The sequence below is a fragment of the Salmo salar genome, chromosome ssa03, assembly GCF_905237065.1.
Source record: "Salmo salar chromosome ssa03, Ssal_v3.1, whole genome shotgun sequence".
NCBI lineage: Eukaryota > Metazoa > Chordata > Actinopteri > Salmoniformes > Salmonidae > Salmo > Salmo salar.
The window spans coordinates 12,882,413-12,906,279 of record NC_059444.1 but is presented as its reverse complement, the minus strand read 5'-3'; the positions used below and the strand labels follow the sequence as shown (position 1 = coordinate 12,906,279).

General features: G+C 42.8%; 2 protein-coding genes across 7 annotated transcripts in view; one reads left to right on the top strand and one right to left on the bottom strand.

The window, feature by feature from the left end:
* Positions 1-3,407: 3,407 nt before the first annotated feature.
* On the bottom strand, positions 3,408-13,474 carry LOC106598832 (sorting nexin-16). Of its 4 annotated transcripts, XM_014189839.2 has the most exons (9): positions 13,237-13,474; positions 12,725-12,815; positions 9,517-9,915; positions 8,241-8,327; positions 5,452-5,600; positions 5,181-5,250; positions 4,652-4,788; positions 4,203-4,397; positions 3,408-3,932 (listed from the first exon to the last, which is right to left on the bottom strand). In XM_014189839.2, the coding sequence occupies exons 3-9, from the start codon at positions 9,841-9,843 to the stop codon at positions 3,833-3,835; spliced, it is 1,065 nt and encodes a 354-aa protein (XP_014045314.1). In that variant the 5' UTR covers positions 9,844-9,915; positions 12,725-12,815; positions 13,237-13,474; the 3' UTR covers positions 3,408-3,832. The 4 variants fall into 4 exon arrangements, with proteins under 4 accessions (XP_014045314.1, XP_014045317.1, XP_014045316.1 ...); XM_014189842.2 differs by lacking the exons at positions 12,725-12,815; positions 13,237-13,474 and adding an exon at positions 9,953-10,682 and having other exon boundaries at positions 9,517-9,856; XM_014189841.2 differs by lacking the exons at positions 12,725-12,815; positions 13,237-13,474 and adding an exon at positions 10,167-10,681.
* LOC106598827 (receptor-interacting serine/threonine-protein kinase 2) overlaps positions 11,992-23,867 on the top strand; it is a 28,619-nt gene continuing 16,743 nt past the window's right edge. Inside the window, exons 1-8 of one of the 3 annotated variants that reach the window (XM_014189835.2) lie at positions 11,992-12,828; positions 13,693-13,846; positions 16,512-16,667; positions 17,250-17,407; positions 21,954-22,003; positions 22,382-22,543; positions 22,978-23,063; positions 23,715-23,822. In XM_014189835.2, the coding sequence (XP_014045310.1) occupies positions 12,632-12,828; positions 13,693-13,846; positions 16,512-16,667; positions 17,250-17,407; positions 21,954-22,003; positions 22,382-22,543; positions 22,978-23,063; positions 23,715-23,822 (1,071 nt within the window). In that variant the 5' untranslated portion in view covers positions 11,992-12,631. Of the gene's footprint in view, positions 12,829-13,216; positions 13,357-13,692; positions 13,847-16,511; positions 16,668-17,249; positions 17,408-21,953; positions 22,004-22,381; positions 22,544-22,977; positions 23,064-23,714; positions 23,823-23,867 lie in introns of those variants that run through there. The other 2 variants (XM_014189832.2, XM_014189836.2) reach the window with 2 other exon arrangements.

Genomic DNA, 23,867 nt, shown 5'->3' with positions numbered 1-23,867 from the left:
TGAGTTTTTCAAAGACTTTAAAAATAAGGTTCAAAAGCTCCGCAAAAGGACTCATGAGGCCAATGTATATAAAAAACTAACTGAAAACTGTAGGAATTACATTTTTATCTGAATTTCCCCCACAGTCCAGATGTTCTTGAGCTCAGAGTCGACAGCTAACCATAACTGCCCTGCAGGGCCGGCGCCAGAACAAATCAGTTGGACGGGAATTTGATTTCTATAGGCGGGCCCGTGTTTTTCACGGGACCTCCTGTTGTTAATGGGTGTTAGGATAAAAACCATAGACCAGGGTACCCCAACTGGTGGCCCACGCGGGATGAATTTGGCAGGGAGGTGGTTTTTTTTTTTTTTTTTTTGTGGTTGGACAAATAATACACGTGATCGTATACAAATGGAAGCAATGTTTGAGAAATTATTATATTTTAGTCAAACATGTCTGTTTGGGCTTCTTACGGTCAATTGGCAGTCTACAAATTATGTTCCGGCCACCCGACCATCCGCTCAAGAAAAAATTGTCCGTGACTGAATCTAGTTGATGATCCCTGCTATAGACGTTTGGAGAAGCTTACAATTTAACCTACCATGCCAGTTATGATTAAACTGCATGAACAAAAGTATGTGGACACCTGCTCGTCGAACATCTCATTCCAAAATCATGGGCATTAATATGGAGTTGAGTGTTTTCCTGGCATCCTCCTAACCCAGATTCGTCCATCGGACTGCCAGATGGGGAAGCGTGATTCATCACTCCAGAGAACACGTTTCCACTACTCCAGAGTCCAATGGCGGCGAGCACTTCTTGTGCTGACTTTGCTTACAGAGATGATTTTTACACGCTACTCACTTCAGCACTCGGCGATCCCGTTCTATGAGCTTGTGTGGCCTACCACTTTGCGGTTGAGCCGTTGTTGCTCCTAGACATTTCCACTTCACAATAACATAGCTTACAGTTGACCAGGGCAGCTCTAGCAGGGCAGAAATTTGATGAACTGAGTTGTTGGAAAGGTGGCATCCTATGACGGTGCCACGTTGAACGTCACTGAGCTCGTTAGTAAGGCCATTCTACTGCCAATGTTTGTGTATGCAGATTGCATAGCTATGTGCTCGATTTTATACACCTGTCAGCAACGGGTGTGGCTAGAAATAGCCGAATCCACTAATTTAAAGGGGTGTCCGCATACTTTTGTATATACAGTGCATTCGGAAAGTATTCAGACCCCTTGACCTTTTCCACATTTTGTTACATTACAACCTTTTCTAAAATGGATTAAATGGTTGTTTTTTCCTGATCAATTTACACACAATACCTCATAATGACAAAGCAGAAACTACCTTTATTTGACTAGGCAAGTCAGTTTAGAACAAATTCTTAAATGGAAGAACTAGATCTGGCCGCCTGGCCAAACTGAAAGGTCTTACCAAAGACTGAATGTTCCTGAGTGGCCGAGTTACAGTTTTACTTACATTTTTTGGAAAATCAATGGCAAGAGGGGAAAATGGTTGTCTAGCAATGATCAACAACCAATTTAACAGAGCTTGAAGAATTTTGAAAAGAATAATGGGCCAATGTTGCACAATCAAGGTATGTAAAGCTCTTAGAGACTTACCCAGAAAGACTAACAGCTGTAATCACTACCAAAGGTGCTTCTACAAAGTATTGACTCAGGGGTGTGATTACGTATGGAAATTAGATATTTCTGTATTTAATTTTCAATAAATGTGCAAACATTTCTAAAAACATGTTTTCACTTTGTCATGATGGGGTGTAGCTGGGTGATTGTGATTGTGTGTAGCTGGGTGAGAGAAAAAACATTTATTTAATCAGTTTTAAATTCAGGCTGTAACACAAGAAAATGTGGAATAAGTCTAGGGGTATGAATGCTTTCTGAGGGCATGGTAGCTATTGCCCAACATCTATCCTCCATGGCCTCCTCTCAGTCCTCACACACAAAACCGAACACAAATCTGACAATCAGGAATCTGATCTCCAGCAATGTGTAGTGTACAGTATAGGGCCGGAAAGTATGGGGAAGGGGAAGAACATAATTTACAGATGTAGGATCTTAATTTAATAACCCTGTTGTGGGAGAACTTTCCTGCAATGCAGAAATTGTAAAACATGTAATGTATTTGAGGTTTAAAAAAGCTGATGAAATGTGTAATTTCCACTTTGACATTTCAGATTTGCCCTAATGAAAAATATATCAACCAATACAAAAAGTCCATTAATTACAATCCATATAATAATTCACACTTCCTGTTGCTGCAGGATTATTTTCCTGCTGTAGGAAACTGGCTCAAATTAAGATCCTACATCTGTATATCCAGGACATTGTGTATCTTTTTCAGTTGAAACAGCAGGAAAGGAGTTCAACTGCATTCCGCTTAAAAAAAATATATCCCCATTGCATTTGTACTATCAAAGTAGTGTTTCCTGTTCTTAAACCCATGCTGTGACTGCATGGAAAGCACATGGAGCTAGAAGCTTTAGGTATCTGTAAGATGGAATGATATTTGGAAAATAATATTAGCAAAATGGAAATACTAACAGGCTGTTTGTCCATTATAATTTACTTCACCTCATTTAAGTGAGTGATTTAAATGTACCCTTTTTATTACCTAAAAATAAGCCCTGTGGATTTGGCCGTGAATATGTTATTCATATGGTTTGTGGCGTATTCAGCTTACAAGTGTGTGTGTGTGTGTGTGGGGGGGGGGGGGCGATAAGTGAGGGGCCCAATATTCCTGAGGGCTATTATGTCAGTATCCGCTATTATGCCAAGGGTAACAGGTAGCCTAACAGTTAGTGTTGGCCCAGTAACCAAAGGTTCACTGGTTTGAATACCTGGGCCGAGAAGGTGAAAAATCTGTCTATATGCCCTTGAGCAAGGCACTTAATCTAAATTTGCTCCAAGGGTGCTGTAAAACAACACATTTCACTGCACCTATCTGAATGTGACAATAAAACATCTATTAGCGTTTGTGACAGAGCGGTTTCTGTTTTCTTCCCTCAAAATGTCCTACATCTAAGCCCCAGTGCTCTCAAAATTCACTTTTTCATGTGTTAGATATTTCTGTCCTCTTCCAAGAGATTTACTCAGAGCTCGAATGAGTCCACTTATGTGTGGTGGGAACTGAACGTTAGATTCCTGACACTTCAGCCTAGGGTTGACTGGATGTGTTAACAGCACCACCTTGTGGTGAAACAAGGGACTTTAGATTATTTCTACTTGCCTACCAGCACCTTCTCAAAATCAAATCTAAATCTTATGTAGAGGATGATCTGTTGGCTGGTGAAGTCGGTAGAAAACAACTGTGGAACTACATTTGTTCCTTGATTTTTGGGTTAATGTCTCTTGAAGTAAAGGGTTTGTGTTGTGTGTGACTCAATGACATGAGAACATAGAGCGTTTTAAGATCAATCAAGTTTATTAGTTTTGCTTTTTGCAGGGAGGAGGTACGAACCTGAGTACAGTACTACAGTACTTAGCTTTGTAGAAAAGACATTGATAAAGGCAGTCAGACACATATTACAGTATATCTTCACTTGATTATTATACAACCAAGGCATTAGATGAGAGCAGAACAAGTGTTGGAAGTCAATATTCATAAACAATATATTTATGGACTCCTTAGACACACAGAACCCCCCCCCCCACACACACACACACACACACCTTATATGAAAACTTAAATCACCCATTAACGCAGTCACTACAAGCAAGAATCTGGACATGAAGTCTATACACTCGTAGCTCCTCATCAGTCCATCTTGGAATCATCTACTTTTCCAGGTCCCAGGTCAGAATCAATTGCAGAATTCCACGTCATTCTATGGAGTTGTTGAATTTATAAAAGCGTCTGGTGAACAATCAATGGCTGCAGATAACCAGTACGCCCCGTGACCCTTGAGTGGCCTTTGGATGTCTGAGCTGGATTGACAGAGAGTGGGTAAAAGGTCAGAGGTCAAATTAAACATCCGTTTCATCATGAAGCACAGAGACATAGATGAAGTATCCTATTATGTCTCCATGAGAGGAGGTAAACAGTGATCTGTACATCATATGGATCTGTTAATTGGAGTTTAAGATTAATTTACAGATCAGATAACCTGTAAAACATCTAGCTCAGGTTGACACAAGTAGCTCTGTGGACAGGAGAGATGGATATGTGTCTAAAGACATGAGACGTCAATGAGGTACCTTCTTCTTTCAGGACATGTCTCCTGGTCAGCCTCCAATGCAGTGGATGATCCCCTGTCTGTGTCTATGTCCGCCTCTCCGTCTGTGTCTCTGTGTCTATCTGCGGCAGTGTCTGTGTCAGAGCTGTTCTCGCTGCCTAGGGCTGATAGTCTGCTGCTCTCCGGAGTAAGGCCCTCTGGGCTGGGGGACATACCACTGAGATAGAGGGACACCATGTTAACACACATACATCTAAAAGCACACAGACAGGGGATATACACACACGCGCGCACACACACACACACACACACACACACACACACACACACTGGATCGTGTGGTCAGATCATGTGGGAGATGGGGAGTACATCTTGCTATTTCCACAAGAACTCGGGACCCTTAACTGACACACAAGCACACAATCGCCTGATTTCTCGGTCTTCAGACACTGAGAAAGAACAAATCCTCACTTCACTCTCTTCTCCAGGAGCCCAATGTGGGTCTGTCTCTCGTCCAGGGCTGTTTTCAAAGAGTCAATCTCTCGCTGTTTCTCCGACAGGTCCCTCTGGAGACGGTGGTTGGTCTCCTCCAGCGTCTCACAGAAAGCCTGTCAGCAAGATTACCACAATAACAGAACCTGGATTATGTTCATGAGGAACCAAATGGAAGAAAACGGAATAAAACAGGGAGGAACTACCTAGACTTGTCCAATAAGAAAAGCTCATTTTTGTTTAATGTTAATAACATTTCCCGTCATATGCCCTGATGAACACAACACTAGTTCTACTTGGCTCAGTTGGTTGAAGTATGCTGCTTGCCACACAATTGTTCAAGTATTCACAATTGACATTCCGAGACCATAGCATGGAGCCAGCTAAGTATTTGGTAGGTCTGCTATCTTGAGCAGGTGTCTCTAGCAAAATACATGTGTACTCAATGAGACTAACCTGGATTATTAAAAGGTTAATGATAATAAAAAGTACTGTAGAGATGGCTCACCCTGCTCTCCTCCAGGCTGTCAAAGGGGCCTGGCGGGTCATCCAGACAAAGAAACTGTCTGACCACTTCACTGTGGGGGAAAGGTCAAAGGTCAGAAAGATGACATGGACATCCTCCAAAAATAATTACGATATGTGCACTCACTGCAGATACACTCAAGAGTAGTACCAAACACACACACAAAAGACACACTCTTGATTTCTCTTGAAAACGACATGTTGTGAGACAACCCTGGATAAAAGAAAGGTCAAGAGGAAATGCTGTAGTCCACCTGTTGGTGATATCCCTGTGTGCTATGAGGTTCTGTAGGAAGGCTTGTAGGCCTAACTGTCTCTCCTCCAGAAACTCCATGTCGTAGTTATCCTTGAACCAGCGCTTGGGTGGCAGGGCTAGTCTGAACCTGGGAAATAACTCCTTTAGCTGAGAGAGAAACACAGAGAGAGAGCAGTTCAATATTTTATTCACATAAATTGCTCCCTCAAGTTGGAGGGTGTCAAATTATTTAATTGATCTCCTCGTTTGATCTCACCAACGCCCTCAATTTCTCCCTTGATTTGGCATAATTAAATGAGTCACAGGGAGCCACACACAGAGACAAATACAAAGCTCTCCCTCGCCCTCCATTTGGCAAATCTGACCATAATTCTATCCTTCTGATTCCTGCTTACAAGCAAAAATTAAAGCAGGAAGCACCAGTGACTCGGTCTATAAAAAAGTGGTCAGATGAAGCAGATGCTAAACTACAGGACTGTTTTGCTATCGCAGACTGGAACATGTTCCGGGATTCTTCCGATGGCATTGAGGAGTACACCACATCAGTCACTGGCTTCATCAATAAGTGCATCAACGAAGTCGTCCCCACAGTGACTGTACGTACATAACCCAACTAGAAGCCATGGATTACAGGCAACATTTGCACTGAGCTATAGGGTAGAGCTGCCACTTTCAAGGAGCGGGACTCTAACCTGGAAACTTAAAAGCAATCCCGCTATGCCCTCCGACGAACCATCAAACAGGAAAAGCTTCAATAAAGGACTAAGATCGAATCGTATTACACCAGCTCCGACGCTCGTCGAATGTGGCAGGGCTAGCAAACTATTACAGACTATAAAGGGAAGCACAGCCGAGAACGGCCCAGTGACACAAGCCTACCAGACAAGCTAAAATACTTCCATGCTCGCTTCGAGGCAAGTAACACTGAAACATGCATGAGAGCATCAGCTGTTCCGGACAACTGTGTGATCACGCTCTGCGCTGACGATGTGAGTAAGACCTTTAAACAGGACAACATTCACAAGGCCGCAGGGCCAGACGGATTACCAGGACGTGTACTCTGAGCATGCGCTGACCAACTGGCAAGTGTTTTCACTGACTATTTCAACCTCTCCCTGTCCGAGTCTGTAATACCAACATGTTTCAAGCAGACCACCATAGTCCCTGTACCCAAGAACACTAAGGTAACCTGACTAAATGACTACTGACCCGTAGCACTCACGTCTGTATCCATGAAATGCTTTGAAAGGCTGGTCATGGCTCACATCAACACCATTATCCCAGAAACCAAAGACCCACTCCAATTTGCATACAGCCCCAACAGATCACAGATGATGCAATCTTCCATTAAAAAAAAAATCTGCCGTTTCCAGCTGCAATAGTCATTTACAACATTAACAATGTTTACACTGTATTTCTGATCAATTTGATGTTATTTTAAATGGACCAAAAATTTGCTTTTCTTTAGTGACCCCAAACTTTTGAACAATAGTGTATGTGAGAATGCTATTCATTGATTACAGCTCAGTGTTCAACACCATAGTGCCCTCAAAGCTCAGCACTAAGCTAAGGACCCTAGACTAAACACCTCCCTCTGCAACTGGATCCTGGACTTCAGGACAGGCCGTCCCTAGATGGTAAGGGTAGGTAACAACACATCCGCCATGCTGAGCCCATTACGGGGTCCCCTCAGAGGTGCGTGCTCAGTCCCCTCCTGTACTCCCTGTTCACTCATGACTGCACGGCCAGGCACGACTCCAACAGTGGTTGGCCTGATCACCGACAACGATGAGACAACCTATAGGGAGGAGGTCAGTGACCAGACCGTGTGGTGCCAGGACAACAACCTCTCCCTCAACATGATCAAGACAAAGGAGATGATTGTGGACAACAGGAAAAGGAGGACCGAGCACGCAACCCATTCTCATCGACGAGGCTGTGGTGGAGCAGGTTGAGAGCTTAAAGTTCCTTGGCGTCCACATCACCAACAAACTAACTAACATGGTCCAAGCACACCAAGACAGTCGTGAAGAGGGCACGACAAAACCTATTCCCCCTCAGGAGACTGAAAAGATTTGGCATGGGTCCTCAGATCCTCAAAAAGTTATACAGCTGCACCATTGAGAGCATCCTGACTGGTTGCATTACTGCCTGGTATGGCAACTACTCAGCCTCTGACCGCAAGGCACTACAGAGGGTAGTGCGTACAAGACTCCAGCCACCCTAGTCATAGACTGTTCTCTCTGCTACCGCATGGCAAGCGGTTCTGGAGCACCAAGTCTATGTCCAAAAGACTTCTTAACAACTTCTAGCCCCAAGCCATAAGAATCCTGAACAGCTAATCAAATGGCTATCCAGACTATTTGCATTATGCCCCCCCCCCCCCCCTTCTATGCTGCTGCTACTCTCTGTTATTATCTTATCAATGCATAGTCACTTTAATAACTCTACCTACATGTACATATTACCTCAATTACCTCGACACCAGTGCCCCCGCACATTGACTCTGTACCGGTACCCCCTGTATATAGTCTCGCCATTGTTATTTTACTGCTGCTCTTTAATTATTTCTTATCTCTTACTTTTTGGGGGGTATTTTCTTAAAACTGCATTGTTGGTTAAGGGCTGTAGGTAAGCATTTCACTGTAAGGTCTACAACTGTTGTATTTGGCGCATGTGACAAATACAATTTGACTTGATTTGATAGAATGGCCAGTTGATCCAGTGGAGGTGAAGTGGGAAGGGACTATTCAGAATTGAGCCCTGGTATCTGCTGCAGGATCTCACCTTATCGTTGAGTCTGGCGAAGTCTGTGTACCTTCTGAAGATCACCCAGTTCTCTTCCTCATTCCTTCTCACCAAGATCTTATACACCTGCAGTGAAAAATAGACCATGTTATTTTTGTATCATATACTTTATGCCAGGGATCATCAATAGCGGCGGGACGATGTTTTTCTTGAGCGGATGGTCGGGGGGCAGGAACATCATTACAAATCATATGTAGACTGAAAACTGACCGCAAAAAGACCAAACAGATATAATGTTGAACTAAAATGTCATAATTTCAAACCTTACTTACATTTGTATATGATCGCGTGTCTCCCTATTATGTGTGGGAATACTTGGGAACAGATTTCTGAAATTACTTAGCGATGATTTCCTGGTGTTTTTACAGTCTTTTATGTCCAACAATAAAAAAATGGAGAGAAGGACAAACAAAAACAATTAAATAGAAAACGTGGGGGGCCAAAAACCACTTTGGCCCGTGGGCTGCCAGTTGGGCAACTCTTCTGTATACACACACAAAGACATGGATGTAAGTAACCACAGCCATAACACAATGTTTGGTCAGTTCTGTTAAAGGTATACTCTTATCAGACATTTACTGGATCTCTCAACACAACTAATCTTTAGATACTACTTTAGTGAGTGTGTTATAAAACCAAGCCAACTACACACAAAAACACAGTATCTGATGCCATTTAAAAAATGTGTATATGTATATGTATATATATATATATATATACATATGAAAAGGAAGATAGAAAGAAATTACAAAGCTGTGTCAATCTAAAAGGAGATTGTGGTTGTAAGAATGAAATACAGCTACCCTACCTAACTGAATCACTCCACAGTCACTTCCTTGTGACTGGTTGTCTATCTCTGGTCATTTAACAACAGATGCTCATCACACACACACACACACACACACACACACACACACACTTAGTTCAGCCTTTTCCATGAATGAGAGCACACATGATAGAGGCAGTCACAAAATCATATGGAATTCAACCAGATGGGATGATGATTTTAAAATGTGCCTCCAACAGTGACAAAGATATAACTCATTAAAACAAAATGCTGCATACTACATTAACTACCATTTAATAACTGATGGAAACTTGAAACATGGATGGAACTTTTAAACCAAGTTCCCTGACATCATGTGTGCAGGATTTTTAGTTCCAGCAAAGTACCACCTGCTTCAACAAATTTGTTTAATCAAATAAGGTGTGATCATAGAATTTTAATCAATTAATCATATGGGTGACTCCTTACCGTGAACTTTGCCCTCTCCTCCATGACCTCATAGCCCAGCAGGGTAGGGGTGAGGGGCCTCTCCCAACTGTCCCCTGGAGTACCATCCTCCTGGACCGACCCCTGCTCCCCTCCTCTGGATGTCCTGTACCCCTCGGGGCTGGAACACGTCTGGGGGAGGCTCGGACAGGCCACCGTGGCCCCCCAGGACCCAGTGGCCTTCACCCAGGGGGACTTTCCAGGAGGTGAAAAGCCAGAGCTAGAGATACTTCCCAGGGGGGAGGTCCTCTTGGGCCAGGTCGGGGTCTGTTCCATGGGGACAGGCACTGGGACAAAGGGGGTGGCCATCTTACCTCTTTACCTTCTTGAATAATGAAGCAGAGAAACAGGAGCTTGAGTTGTTACATTGTGATCCATTATCTGTTCGAGAGAGAGAGAGAGAGATTTGGATACTCACATACTGTAGCCTATCCCTGGCTATTTAGAAACGAATTGCTCTGATTTGGAGAAGGAGATGTGGATACTGGACAGACCGGAGGGGATACTCCGCATGCAAGACAGCTGTAGATGTTAAAGAAACTAAGAAATTCCAGTCAGATTATCTGGAATCACCGACGTATGCATACAAGATTAAGTTTATGGACAGAACATCTGCATTGTCAATCACTCACTTCCCGCATTATCCAAGCGGAACAAGACGGAAGAATGACCCCTTCCGGACATGGGCAGACGGATATGCTAACGTAAACATGAGCATTCCTGCCGAGCATATTAGAAAGTTCAAAGTGTGAATATCCGACTCAAATAGGTTTATTTGTCACTCGATGCTTTTATTGTAGTGAGTGTTCACAAAATAATTATTAGATCAAAATCATTACACTTTGGCTAACTTTTATTTGTTTTCTCTCCATTTAGCTAGTTTATGCAAAGACGCACCCCACTGGGCATACGGTTTGAAGTTACGTTGTTTCCACAACAACCAACGTGGAATAGACGTTGAATTGCCGTCTGTATCCAGTGGGACAGCTCTGACAATTCACGCCTCTACAGTATGATGCCGCACTAGTCCGAACTAGGAAACTCGCACATTTCCGACATGCCAACTGTTTGTAGCTATACACGTGCTGCGTTCAACGAAACAGCAAGTTTGACAATTCCGAGTTTCCTAGTTCCGACTAGCATATGAACGCGGCATTAGTTTAGAAACGGTGGATGTGCACCAATTTTATTTTGTTCCCTCTCACGTAAGCTAGACATAAACGCGCACTTCTCTGTCACAATCGGTCACAAACAACATTGGAGCAAAATCCCCTTGTAGAGACCCATGTCCTTCAAAGTTAATTGAAAACAATCACGTCATGATACCCAAATATCTGGGAAATTCCCAAATAGATTGGAAATTCTACAATCCGCTTGCTTGAATTTTCTATCTTGCTCCTGTGTCATCTCTCAAAAAGCAAAACCCTCAACTCTTACAAATGCATCACCAAAATCATCAAAACGTATTTGTATACTAGTTTTTGGGGGTGGACAAACTATCAATGACAATCCAGACATGGATGTGTTTGGGTTAAATGCGGAAGACACATTTCAGTTGAATGCATTCAGTTGTACAACTGACCCTTTCCCTTTTCTTACTGTCAACAATATATTACATATATGTATTGTATCTCTGCGGTCACAAAAAAAAGTACTGTCGCATGTCACGTGTCTAAATCCCTCCATGCCAATTTCCCAGCAAAGGCGTTCAAAGATACCGTAAAGTAAAAATATGGGCAGCAAAACCTATATGTTTCAACTTGTCTTTTTCGTGTTTTACTTTCATTTTTGTCCGTTTATTAAATATGATGGTATATATTTGCTACTTGACACGTCAAACCAATTATAGCAAAGTACTTCGGATGGTGCCAGAATGTTGCAGTCCTTTTTGAAGAGTCAATGAGCTTGTTTTAGTGGTAAGGCTGAATCAACCGACTACAGAAGAAAGTCCAGAAGGAAAGCTGGGGAAAGTGCATCTGCGCCATCCACGCCTGCATTGCTTGCTGTTTGGGGTTTTAGGCTGGGTTTCTGTACAGCACTTTGTGACATAAGCTGATGTAAGAAGGGCTTTATAAATACATTCGATTGATTGATTGAGTCGGACAATGATGTGGCTGGGCTCAGTGCAACATGGCAGTGTTGCCATTGTTTTATAAAGTGTTTCTTTGTAATTTCGAAATAAACATATCTCAAACCTCCATATTGCACACTCACAAACTGTAAATATGTGTGTACATTATACTTTTAATTGTTGCGGGAGAGCCTCAAATATCACATTCAATTGTACATATCCAGAGATCTGGATATGACATCTTCGGTCAAGTTCGCGTGGGTCAAACAAAAACTGAACATTGCAGTCGAAACTTCATGACCTTTGATCACATGGTTTCTGTGAAGTTCGGACCGTTTTTATCCCCATAATGTATCGCACTTTGAAATGCGACTTGACAAAAGTGGTCCGCTCGAACGAGCCCAACACAACGGCAAAACGTTCGGATCCTGAATGTAACTCAAAGAAACCCGGAAGGGTCTTGTCATCCTATACCTTCACAAAATTACAACAACGGCCACAGAAACCACCGCTTTCGTAGCTACCTAAACGTAAAACGTAAACATTGCTGTCTTTATTTTAATCAGTCAGTTATTTTGTAGCACGCTACTAGCTAACTAATGACGGACTTCTACAGGGTCAAGAATATGCCCCAATGCCGTGTCGGTAGCTTACAAGTATAAATCAGTCACCGGTTGTTTTGGCGTGGAGTGGTTGTTAGTCCCTAACGTTACTCGCTAGAGTTGGACACATTGACAGAAATGGACAGTCTAACATTATTTTTTTAAGCAATAATTCAAGTCACAGTTTATTTTTTATTTTTTTTCGACGTCCAGTTGCAATCATTACCACTGGCAGCGCGATCACATTAGATCAAACGTCATTACGTTTTAATGGAACATTTATGAATCTGTACTCGGCTCGGTCAAGACACCAGGGTCTTTTCGTTGCGTCGGGAACAGGAACTCTCAATTCCGCTTTCTCTTTTAGGCAGAGGAGGACAAGCTTTTTTTTCAAGAGATCCTTAATTGTAGATTCACAATAATTATGGAGCAGCAGCACACGGGCTGTGTGAACCTTTGTAATCTCACGAGCACTCTGCCGGTGATCCCCTATCAAAAACTGACGGACTTGCATTACCTGAGTAAAGGTGGGTTCGGAACCGTGTTCAAGGCACAGCATTGCGATTGGCGGACCACCGTTGCCATCAAGTGTCTGAAATTGGATTCTCCTGTTGGCGAAAGGTACGTTTGTTAAAATCAAGATTAAGTATGACTATATGCCATTAGATCTAATCTGACTACATTCTATCATCGCCTTGTCAGATTTGATTAATGTATCGACTAGATAGGCCATGATCATGACTCTAAGTTCCAGTACATTACACATAAGTCATTAGACGAATACGTCTTCTGTACAGGGGAGTGTCATTAATATCCCCGATACTAAATCTGAGCATTGACATGGCTAATTAACATGCGTTGCTTGCGGTGCGGTTTTGCAACCATAAGAACCATATCTTACATATCAGCGATAAATAATTTTCCAAAAAACAACAGGTTTAAATTGATACACAGCTTTTTGCTAGGGTTCCCACACGGCCACATTTCCATGTTACAGCGTTTGTTTGCAGAAGACCGTGACTAACTGACCTGTGATGTGTAGCTCTTTGCGTCTCCGAACACCTGTGTGGAAACGGAAGACAGACTCCACAAACGTGTGGTCACGGAAAAATACTGTCGGCTGCAACCTTGTTAAAACCGGTTAAAACCGTGTGTATTTTGCATTTGTGAAATTGTTTTGATATGAAAGTAGAGGGATTTGGCTTCGAGGCATTTCGCCCTTTTAAATAGAACACGTAAGGTCCTTGGACTAAGAAGTAAAGTTAGGCGCTCTAGTCCAATATTGGGCTAAAGGAGAAGTAGATATTACAAGCCTCTTGGCTATGTGCCAATTTGAATGGAAAACAGTGAAATTTATGTATTTTATATTGCTCAGAAATGTACCTTATTTTTTTTCTATACACAAAGATTCAATATGAACATCAATTCCTGTGTCATTTGAATGACTAATGTGAAAATGTTATCTCATCATGACTGTGTTTACAGGGAGAGGAATTGCTTGCTGAAGGAGGCGGAGGTGCTTCACAAGGCCAGGTTCAACTACATCATCCAAATCTTTGGCGTGTGCAACGAGCCCGAGTTCTTCTGCATCGTCACTGAGTACATGAGCAATGGCTCTCTGGATCAGCTGCTTCACGAGGTACACACTGTTAGTAAGAACATTGTACCTGTTCAAACAAGGGAGTCGGGACTGAGGCACAAGAATCTTGCCATACCAGTCCAGGGGGTTTTCATTTACTTCTCCCACAACAGTTTCAAAGCAGAGTATGGGCATAGTCTGTGTTTCCCACAATCATTTTGAATGAAGAAGCGTGTCATTCAGGCTTTGGTATCAGATTGCTATACTCTCGCTATGACTGAAAAATGCGAGCGCTGCGATGTCAGCACAATACTTTACACTGCCATTTCTTCTCATTCCCCCTGTGAGCATGGCTAAGAATACATTTGGTAGAAGGTAGCTGTTTGAGTTTCCTGTGGACACAATAAATAGCACTGACATTGTGTCTGATAACACTGGCCTTGTTTAAGTGAGCAAAGAACTGACAAGGCAGTCCAGGCGTATTAGCGGATGATGAAACCAACCAAGCAGGGTTGAAAATGAAATGTAGGCTATAGGTTTTGGGCCACAACACATCTGGGAAATCGCCACAAGACATTCCATTTATATAACCCCCCCCCCCGACCAGGGGTCTCCTACATTTTCTAGCATTTGGAGCTTCTTTTAATACAATGAAACATCCCGAGCTACAACTTTTATTTCTAACTTTCAAATAGGCACATTCTCTTCTCCACTACCCTGCAACTCTTCCCCAGGTCCTTAGTGTACAAGATAAAGAAGTGCACTCTTTTTTTCTGTCAATATACCAAGTAAAATAATGGTTAATAAGCAACTCAGTAAAAATGTTCCTGGTTTTAGATTTGTAATTTTGAGAGTGAAATAAAATGAACATTGATCATAGAGAAACAATGAAATTGGATGTTCTGAGTCCATGTCAATGGTTAAATCACATCTAAAGACTATTTCATTGGGTGTTTAGTGAGTGAGGAATGTGCTGTCTAATGTCACAGTCTAGAAATGGTTCTGTACTGCTGCAGCTCATTTCATGCCGAAGTTTGCAAATAGCAAATAATAGATACAAATGATATACAGTGCATTTGGAAACTATTCAGGCCCTTTTCCCACATTTTGTTACGTTACAGCCTTATTCTAAAATTGATTAAAAAAAGTCCTCATCTACACACAATGACAAAGGGAAAACTGTTTTTTAGATTAAAAATAAATAAATTAGCAAACATAAAAACTACCTTATTTACATAAGTATTCAGACCCTTTGCTATGAGACTTGAAATTGAGCTCAGGTGCATCCTGTTTCCATTGATCATTCTTGAGATGTTTCTACAACTTGGAGTCCACCTGTGGTCGAAGGAATTGTCCCTAGAGCTCCGAGACAGGATTGTGTCGAGGCACAGATCTGGGGATGGATTACAAAACATGTCTGTAGCATTGAAGGTCCCCAAGAACACAGTGGCCTCCCTCATTCTTCAATGGAAGAAGTGTGGAATCACCGACACTCTTCCTAGAGCTGGCCGCCTTACCAAACTGAGCAATCGGAGAAGGGCCTTTGTCAGGGACAGAGCTCCAGAGTTCCTCTGTGGAGACGGGATAACCTTCTAGAAGGACAACCATCTCTGCAGCACTCCACCTTTCAGGCCTATATGGTAGAGTGGCCAGACAAAAGCCACTCCTCAGTAAAAGGCACATGACGGCCTGCTTGGAGTTTGCCAAAAGTCACATAAAGTACTCTCTTGATGAAAACCTGCTCCAGAGCACTCAGGACCTCAGACTGGGGTGAAGGTTCACTTTCCAACAGGACAACGACCGTAAGCACACAGCCAAGACAACGCAGGAGTGGCTTAGGGACAAGTCTCTGAATGTCCTCGAGTGGCCCAGCCTGAGCCCCGACTTGAATCCGATCTAACATCTCTGAAGAGACCTGAAAATAGCTTTGCAGCGACGCTCCCCATCCAACCTGACAGAGCTTGAGAGGATCTGCAGAGAAGAATGGGAGCATCTCCTCAAATACAGGTGTGCCAAGCTTGTAGCATCATACCCAAGTCAAGGCTGTAATCGCTGCTAAAGGTGCTTCAACAAAGTACTGAGTAAAGGGTCTGAATACTTATGTAAATGTGCTATTTCATTAACTTTAAAAAAAATAAATGTGCAAAAATTTCTGCAAACCTGTTTTTGCTTTGTCATGGGGTATTTTGTGTAGATTGATGAGGTGGAAAACAACAAATTTTATCCATTTTAGAATAAGGCTGTAACGTAACAAAATGTGGAAAAGGGGTCTGAGTACTTTCCGAATGCACTGTACTTACTCATGATAAACTTGTGCCAGATAAGCCTACTTTGCAGTTAACATTTTAATTGAAAACGTTTTGGGGAAAGTATTTCTGTCATACCACAAGACGGTTATCGCATCAACTGGTTACACAAAGTGATACGCGCTCGCATCACACAGACAGACGGGCAATATTGCTGGAACTTAATTGGCAGATATTGTGTTAGGTTTGGCAATTTAAGCAAATAGTGGCTAACCAGGGGTGGGATAATGTCAATGTTACATTTATTAGATAGTAGCTGGGAGCTTGCGGTGTCTGATACTTGTGAGATTTGTTTATGACAGTTTGCGGTAGAACATTTGAAAATGTCATGTACTTTCAGAATTAGTTTGGCGAGTTACTCTTAGGTGGGCTGCGAGCTACTGGTAGTACTTTCCCTTCTCTCCTCCCACACTCTGTAGAAGACGGTGTACCCCCTGCTGGCCTGGTCGTTGAGGCTGCGTGTCCTGTACGAGATAGCTCTAGGGGTTAACTTCCTACACAACATGACCCCACCCCTCCTGCACCACGACCTCAAGACGCAGAACATTCTGCTCGACGGAGAGTTTCATGTCAAGGTGTGTGTGTGTGTGTCAACCTCTGCCTTACTTAGTAGTTTTAATATTATATAGTCCCCTGTTAGTCTACACCTGTTGTTTTATAAAGCATATGACAAATAACATTTGATTTTGTTTTCTAAGGCAAAGGCAATTTGTGTTACATTTAATATGACCGTGAAGTATTCATGGTTCCAATTAAACTGTTTGGTCCCACTGAAAAAGGGGGCATGAGAGGATTAAAATATGAATCAGCTCTCCATCATCCAGCTCAACCCTCCTGCATGAACCAATCTAATCTTCATCTGCCCCTATTAAGCTTCAAGCATTAATATGAGGCTTTTAAATGTCTAAAGTCGTAATGGCCCAGATTCATTTTGGTTGTGTATAAATAAACTGAATTTTCGAATTTCCCTGAGAAATAGCCTAGGCCTACATATTTGAATGTCTCAGTGTCTCCTTGGAAGTTCAGGGTTGTGCTCTTGTATGGAGAAAATGTTTGAAAACTGAGCAAAACAGGGAGGTACTACCTGTCCAATAAGAATTTTCACTTTTCGTTGCAAAATCCTGCTCTCAAAACACAGTTGTCCTTGTTGTGTCCAGATTGCAGATTTTGGCCTGTCTAAGTGGCGTCAGCTGTCCATCAGTAAAGGCTCAGGATCCAAGCCACCTGAAATGGGGGGCACCGTCATCTACATGCCACCCGAAGCTTACGAACCCTCCAAGAGCCGCAGGGCAGACGCCAAACATGACATGTACAGGTGAGCCAACAAGAACCAGGTTTTGACTTATAGGACCTGGCCAGATCTGTTTGTGCTTTAGCCGGCCCCTCTGCTATATGCATGGCATGACAATGAACAACCGAGCACTATGCTAAAGCCCAAAGTGATATGGCATCCAGGCAACCTAGTAATCCATGAATAATATTAACATACTGTAGCTAGGTTCAGACCACTATCTTAAAGGGCCTCTAAAAAGTCTAAAGCCAACTTATCATCTGACCATATATTCTATATCAGTTAAAAATGTTTGATCACAATACAGTGGTTAGGCTTTTATCATAGCCCCTTTTCCACCGCTGGCTAACCCTACTAGCTAACCACTAGCAGCCTTGAAACGCATCACTTATTAGCAGTTCAGCATTTCTCCTACTGTTACACAAAATCAAGATTAACATTTTCTATCACAATATACATTGAATGTCTATGACCAAACTGGCTAAAACTCTGTTGTTGGCCAATGGTAGCTATAGCTAGCCACATGCTAACCTGAGAGCTGCTACTACTAGCAGCAGTAAATCCATATATAATGGCTAACAAACATTGGCTACCATGATATCCTGCAAGTTATATCCAATAAAGATCAGGCAGTTCAGCAAAAATAAAGACATACCTTGAAATAAACAATGTCATAAATCCAATATTATTTGACTATTTCTGTAACGTGCCACCACCAACAGACCATTCCCTTCTTGGCATCGAAAGCAGGATTTCTACTTCAATGAGTTGGCGGCGAAGTACATACTGCTCATCCTGGCCTAAATTCCCGACGATTGAAAAAGGAAGAGGCGGTGTTATAGAAGCTGGCGTGCAGGATACCCAACGAGACTACGTCGGCAAGTGGATAAACCACCTCTACCCTCCGTTCGTTCTATTGGCAAACGTGCAATCACTGGAAAATAAATTGGACGAGCTCCATTCGAGACTATCCTATCAACGTGATCTGAAGAACTGTAATATTCTATGTTTTTCAGAGTCGTGGCTGAACAAAATTATGGAAAATATAAATCTAGTAGGTTTTTCTATACATCAGCAGGACAGAATGGCATCGTCGGGTAAACTCAAGGGGTGGTGTGTGTCTCTGTTAACAGCTGGTGCACAATCTCTAATATTATGGAAGTCTCATGGTTCTGCTCACCTGAGTTAGAATACCTCATGATAAGCTGTAGGCCATACTATTTACCAAGAGTTTTTACAACAACGCATTTTTTTTAAGCGGATGCTAAGCTATAGGACTGTTTTGCTAGCACAGACTGGAATATGTTCCAGGATTCATCCAATGGCATTGAGGAGTTCACCCCATTAGTCACCTTCTTCATTAATAAGTGCATCGACGACATCATCAACCACAGTGACCGCACATACATATCCCAACCAGAAGCCATGGATTACAGGCAACATCCACACTGAGCTAAAGGCTACCGCTTTCAAGGAGCGGGACACCAATCCGGATGCTTATAAGACATTCCGCTACGCCCTCCGATGAACCATCAAACAGACAAAGCGTCAATACAGGACTAAGACTGAATCCTATTACACCGGCTCTGACATTCGTTGAATGTGGCAGGGCTTGCAAACTATCACGAATTACAAAGGGAAACCCAGCAGCGAGCTGCCCAGTGACGCGAGCCTGCCAGACGAGCTAAATGCCTTCTATGCTTGGTTTGAGGCAAGCAACATTGAACCATGCATGAGAGCACCAGCTGCTTTGGACGACTGTGTGATCAAGATCTCTGTAGCCGATGTAAGAACTTTAAGCAGGCTAACATTCACAAGTCCACAGGGCCAGAACGATTACCAGAATGCGTACTCGGCATGCACGGACCAGCTGGAAAGTGTTTTCACTGACATTTTCAATCTCTCCCTGACCCAGTCTGTAATACCTACATGTATCAAGCAGACCACCATAGTCCATGTGCCCAAGATCGCCAAGGTAACCTGTTTAAATGACTGTTGTCCTATAGTACTCAACATCTGTAGCCATGAAATGCTTTGAAAGGCTAGTTGTGGCTCACATCAATCGTCCCTAGGACCCCGGATCCATTCAAATTTGCATATTCGCAACACCATAGTGCCCTTCAAGCTCATCACTAAGCTAAGGACCTTGGGACTGAACACCTCCCTCTGCAAATGGATTCTGGACTTCCTGATGGGCTGCCCCCAGGTGGTGAGGGTAGGAAACCTCTGCCACACTGACTCTCAAAACGAGGGTCTCAGGGGTGTGTGCCTAGTCCCCTCCTGTACTCCATGTTCACCCATGACTATGTGTCCGCGCACGACTCCAACACCATCATTAAGTTTGCTGACGACACCGGTGGTAGGCCTGATCACTGACAACAATGAGACAGCCTATAAGGAGGAGGTCAGAGACCTGGTAGTATGGTGCCAGGAGAACAACCTCCCTCAATGTCAGCAAGACAAAAGAGCTGATGGTGTTCTTCAGGAAATGGAAGGGCTGAGCACGCCTCCATTCACATCGACCGGGCTGTAGTGGAGCGGGTCGAGAGCTTCAAGTTCCTCAATGTCCACATCACCTATCATGGTCCAAACACGCCAACAGACATGAATAGGGCACGACAAAGCCTATTCCCCCTCAGGAGACTGAAAAGATTTGGCATGTGCCCTCAGATCCTCAAAAACTTCTACAGTTACACCATTGAAAGCATCTTGATTGGCTGCATCACCACTTGGTATGGCAACTGCTTGGCATCCGATAATAAGACGATACAGAAGGTAGTGTGTACAGCTCCCTATCTTCCAGGATCTCTATACCAGGCAGTGTCAGAGGAATGCCCTAAAAGTTGTCAAACACTCCAGCCACCCTAGTTATAGACTGTTCTCTCTGATACAGCACGGCAAGCGGTACCAGAGCATGAAGTTTGGGACCAAAAGGTTCCTGAACAGCTTGTACCCCCAAGCCATAAGATTGCTGAACAGTTAATCAAATGGCTACCCGGACTATTTGCATTGACCCGTTTAAAAAAAATTATAATAATTATGCACAGACTCTTGCACTGGCTCTATGCACACTCACTGGACTCTACTCACACATACTACACTGACACACACACATGCATATTTCTGTGGGGATCTACCGCAAATACGCAATTAGTTTCTACAACATTCCTTGCATATCATTTTTCAAAGGGAGTAGCAGAAGTGTCAGCCAGCGGGACATTTTTCACATAACTTTAAAGGGGGCTGAACTTCCTGATTTTTAGCCTCGGTTTCAATTATCTTCATTAAGAAAGATTGAGATTTGGTTTTTGGATTCGTGCTTTGATGTTGGTGTCTCGTGTGTGTGTTCGAATGTGGGAAGCATTTGTACTTCCCTCTGCCAAAATGGTACACAGTTAGTACATCACCCTTTTTAGATAACTTGAAATAGTCTAACCAGGTCTTGTGTCTGGAAGTAGCCTAAACTAGCTACTGTAGCAAGCTAGCCAACTTCTTTCGCCAATTAGCTTCAGCCGGCCGGTGTGCGTCCGTGACAAAGTTGGTTTGACTTTGGATAGCCTGTCTGTGGGGATAGTTAAGGACCGTCAATAAATTGCACAATGTAAATGGAACAATATTTTCATGTTGCACACCTTTTTAGTTGTCTCATTAAATGCGTTCAATATTTGTATTTGAATTTCTACAATTTAGTTGGTTTGAGGTTTTTAAGTAATTGAAATTTGGAGCTTGGACATTTAAAAAAATATTGTCCCATGTACATTGTGTAATTTACTGATGGTGCCTAACTAACCCCATAGAGATGTCAAATAAAATGTACCATGGGCGTTATGATTGGGTTGCATGCAGCTGCTTTCCGAATTGATGATTACTTGGGTGGTGTGGGCAGGATTGAAAAACTGTTACGCTACCCTTAATTCCATGACATACCATTATTTCTTAATTATCTCGCAAATCTCAGTTTTGTACGAGACTCTGACAAATTATCCTATTTAGACTTTGTAGTCAATGTTGACACTAAAATAAATGTCTGACTCATATCGATGCCACAGGCCATTTTCAAAAGGAGAAGTTGCTTTTCATGTTCAGTTGCTATTTAGTAGAAGATTGTAGTATTTAGCCTAAGGTAAATCGTACCACATTCCTCCTGGAGCAAACGGCGAAGTACTTTATGTAAAAGTTTCAATTTTATTTATCTCAGGGAGCGTCTCTAGGGTGCTTGCCCTTTCTAGATGAACACCCCCTTAAAGGAACCCCTTGTTTCAGCGAAGACGTCACAAAAGGAAATGCTGAAAAGAGAATTGAGACTAGACCTTCAAGTTCCCCTAACCTCTGACTGATTCACAGTCACTAGGGCTTCTGGGCAGTAGACTGTCATCATGCCGCCACTGGGAAGTGTATTGGCCTTTTGTGTACGACTGAGGAAATGAGATTCATGACTGATTCTTAGTATTAGACATCCCTTTGAGGGGAATGCTCATCTGACATCACTATTTTTTTTTCTCCCCAGAGGCTGCTATTCTAACTGTGGGTCAAATAAAGCTTATTTTTTCCCCCCCCCCCCCCATTTTAGTTACGCTATCATTATGTGGGAGGTGCTCGCCAGGAGGATACCATTTGAAGGTAATTTAAGGTTTAGATGTTTTTTTTCTTTTTTTTTTTTACTGTTGGAATGCAGTATGGAATGTTTGTAAAAGCAATATGTGTTTTTTATGGATGTTAATAACCTCACTTTTATGGAATCATATAACCTCATTCAAAATAAATGTTGTCAGCTATACGTACACATTAGATTAGCCACATGACCTTACTGTGTTTGTAGTCAGTGCCATATACCAAACTCATGAGTTAATGTTTATGGTCCTCTGCATGCTCGAAAATAGGATAAAACAAAGTCCAATTATAGTTGAAGGCACGGTGGGATTTCCAGACGCAAGTGATATTAAATGAAATCTTCATTCAGAAGTAAAAAACTGAGTGAGCATTTGTATTTCTGTACAGAGGCGACCAACCCCATGCAGATCATGTTCAGCGTGCTGCGGGGGGCACGTCCGGAAACAGGCCTGGACTGTCTGCCAGGGGACATCCCCAGCAGGGAGACTCTCATCAACCTCATGACTTTCGGCTGGACCGCTAACCCCGACGAACGGCAATCCTTCCTCCGTAAGAGACATGACCTTTGACCTCAACTCGTTACCTTCACATAGGCTGAAGTTGCCCCTAGACACAGATCTCAGAACAGTTCGGCGCTTTCCTGCCACAAATATTTATGGTTAGGATTTGGGAAAAATAAGCTGATTCTGGATCTGTGCCTAAGGGGGACTTCTACTCACAGCCAACAAAATGCCTCTTCTCAGTAAGAGATCACCCCTCACCTTTCATCTTACCTCACAGTAACTTTTACTGACTCAGACGGATGCCATTCTAACCTTATCTTGTTACTTGGCACAGAAACCTCCCTTAAGATCAACATACCTAACTCAATATTTTGTACAATTATTCCATTGACATCAATGTATTATCTATGTAGGTGTTGCAAGTATACATTTGGCCCTAAAAACTATAGAGCCATAACCGTCTCTACCTGTCTTGTGCAGAGTGTGTGATGGAACTGGAGCCAATGCTGAGGAGGTTCGATGAAATCAATGTCTTGGAGGCCGTGCTGGAGGTCAAGAAGTCAAAGGTCAGTCAGTGCGAGATTGTCCAGTACACAGGGCAAAAGGAAAAGGTTTGGCAGGAAACATACAGTCCCAAGTCATTCACTATGACTCAAGTAACCTCATCCCCAGGCTCATATGACCTCGCTGTGTGTATTGTTAAATGTTTTAGTTCTGTTTGTGATAACCCCAAATTTGATGACTTCAGACTTGACCAGGGTTTGGCGCAGCGTGACTCATTGATATGTCTTGAGATGGATGACTCGACAAATGACGAACAGAGAGACAAATGTATGACTTCACATTTTGGTAGAAATAATCCAACCCCTACTTTCACTTCCTTATTCACCGTTTAATGTGGAAAGAAATGCACACAATGATTAGGTATGAGGAGGTATGGTATATGGCCAATATACCATGGCTAAGGGCTGTTCTAATGCACAACGTATCACGGAGTGCCTGGATACAGCTCTTAGCCATGGTATAATGGCCATATACCACGAACCCCCGAGGTGCCTTATTGCTATTATAAACTGGTTACCAACGTAATTAGAGCAGTAAAAATAAATGTTTTGTCATACATGTGGTATACGGTCTGATACCATGGCTGTCAGCTAATCAGCATTCAGGGTTCGAACCACCCAGTTTATAAAGCAGCATACATTCTCTCTCTCTAGCTGATGAGGCGAGCAAGCTGTTACTCTGCCACACCCGTGGTGTGTGAGAGGGGGAGGGAAGAGGAGAAGTCTCTGAACATTCTGAAGGACAACCCCAGTCCCTGGCCAGTGAGTATAATGACCGGCTGTCCCCTGCAAAACGTTTTTTTGGGT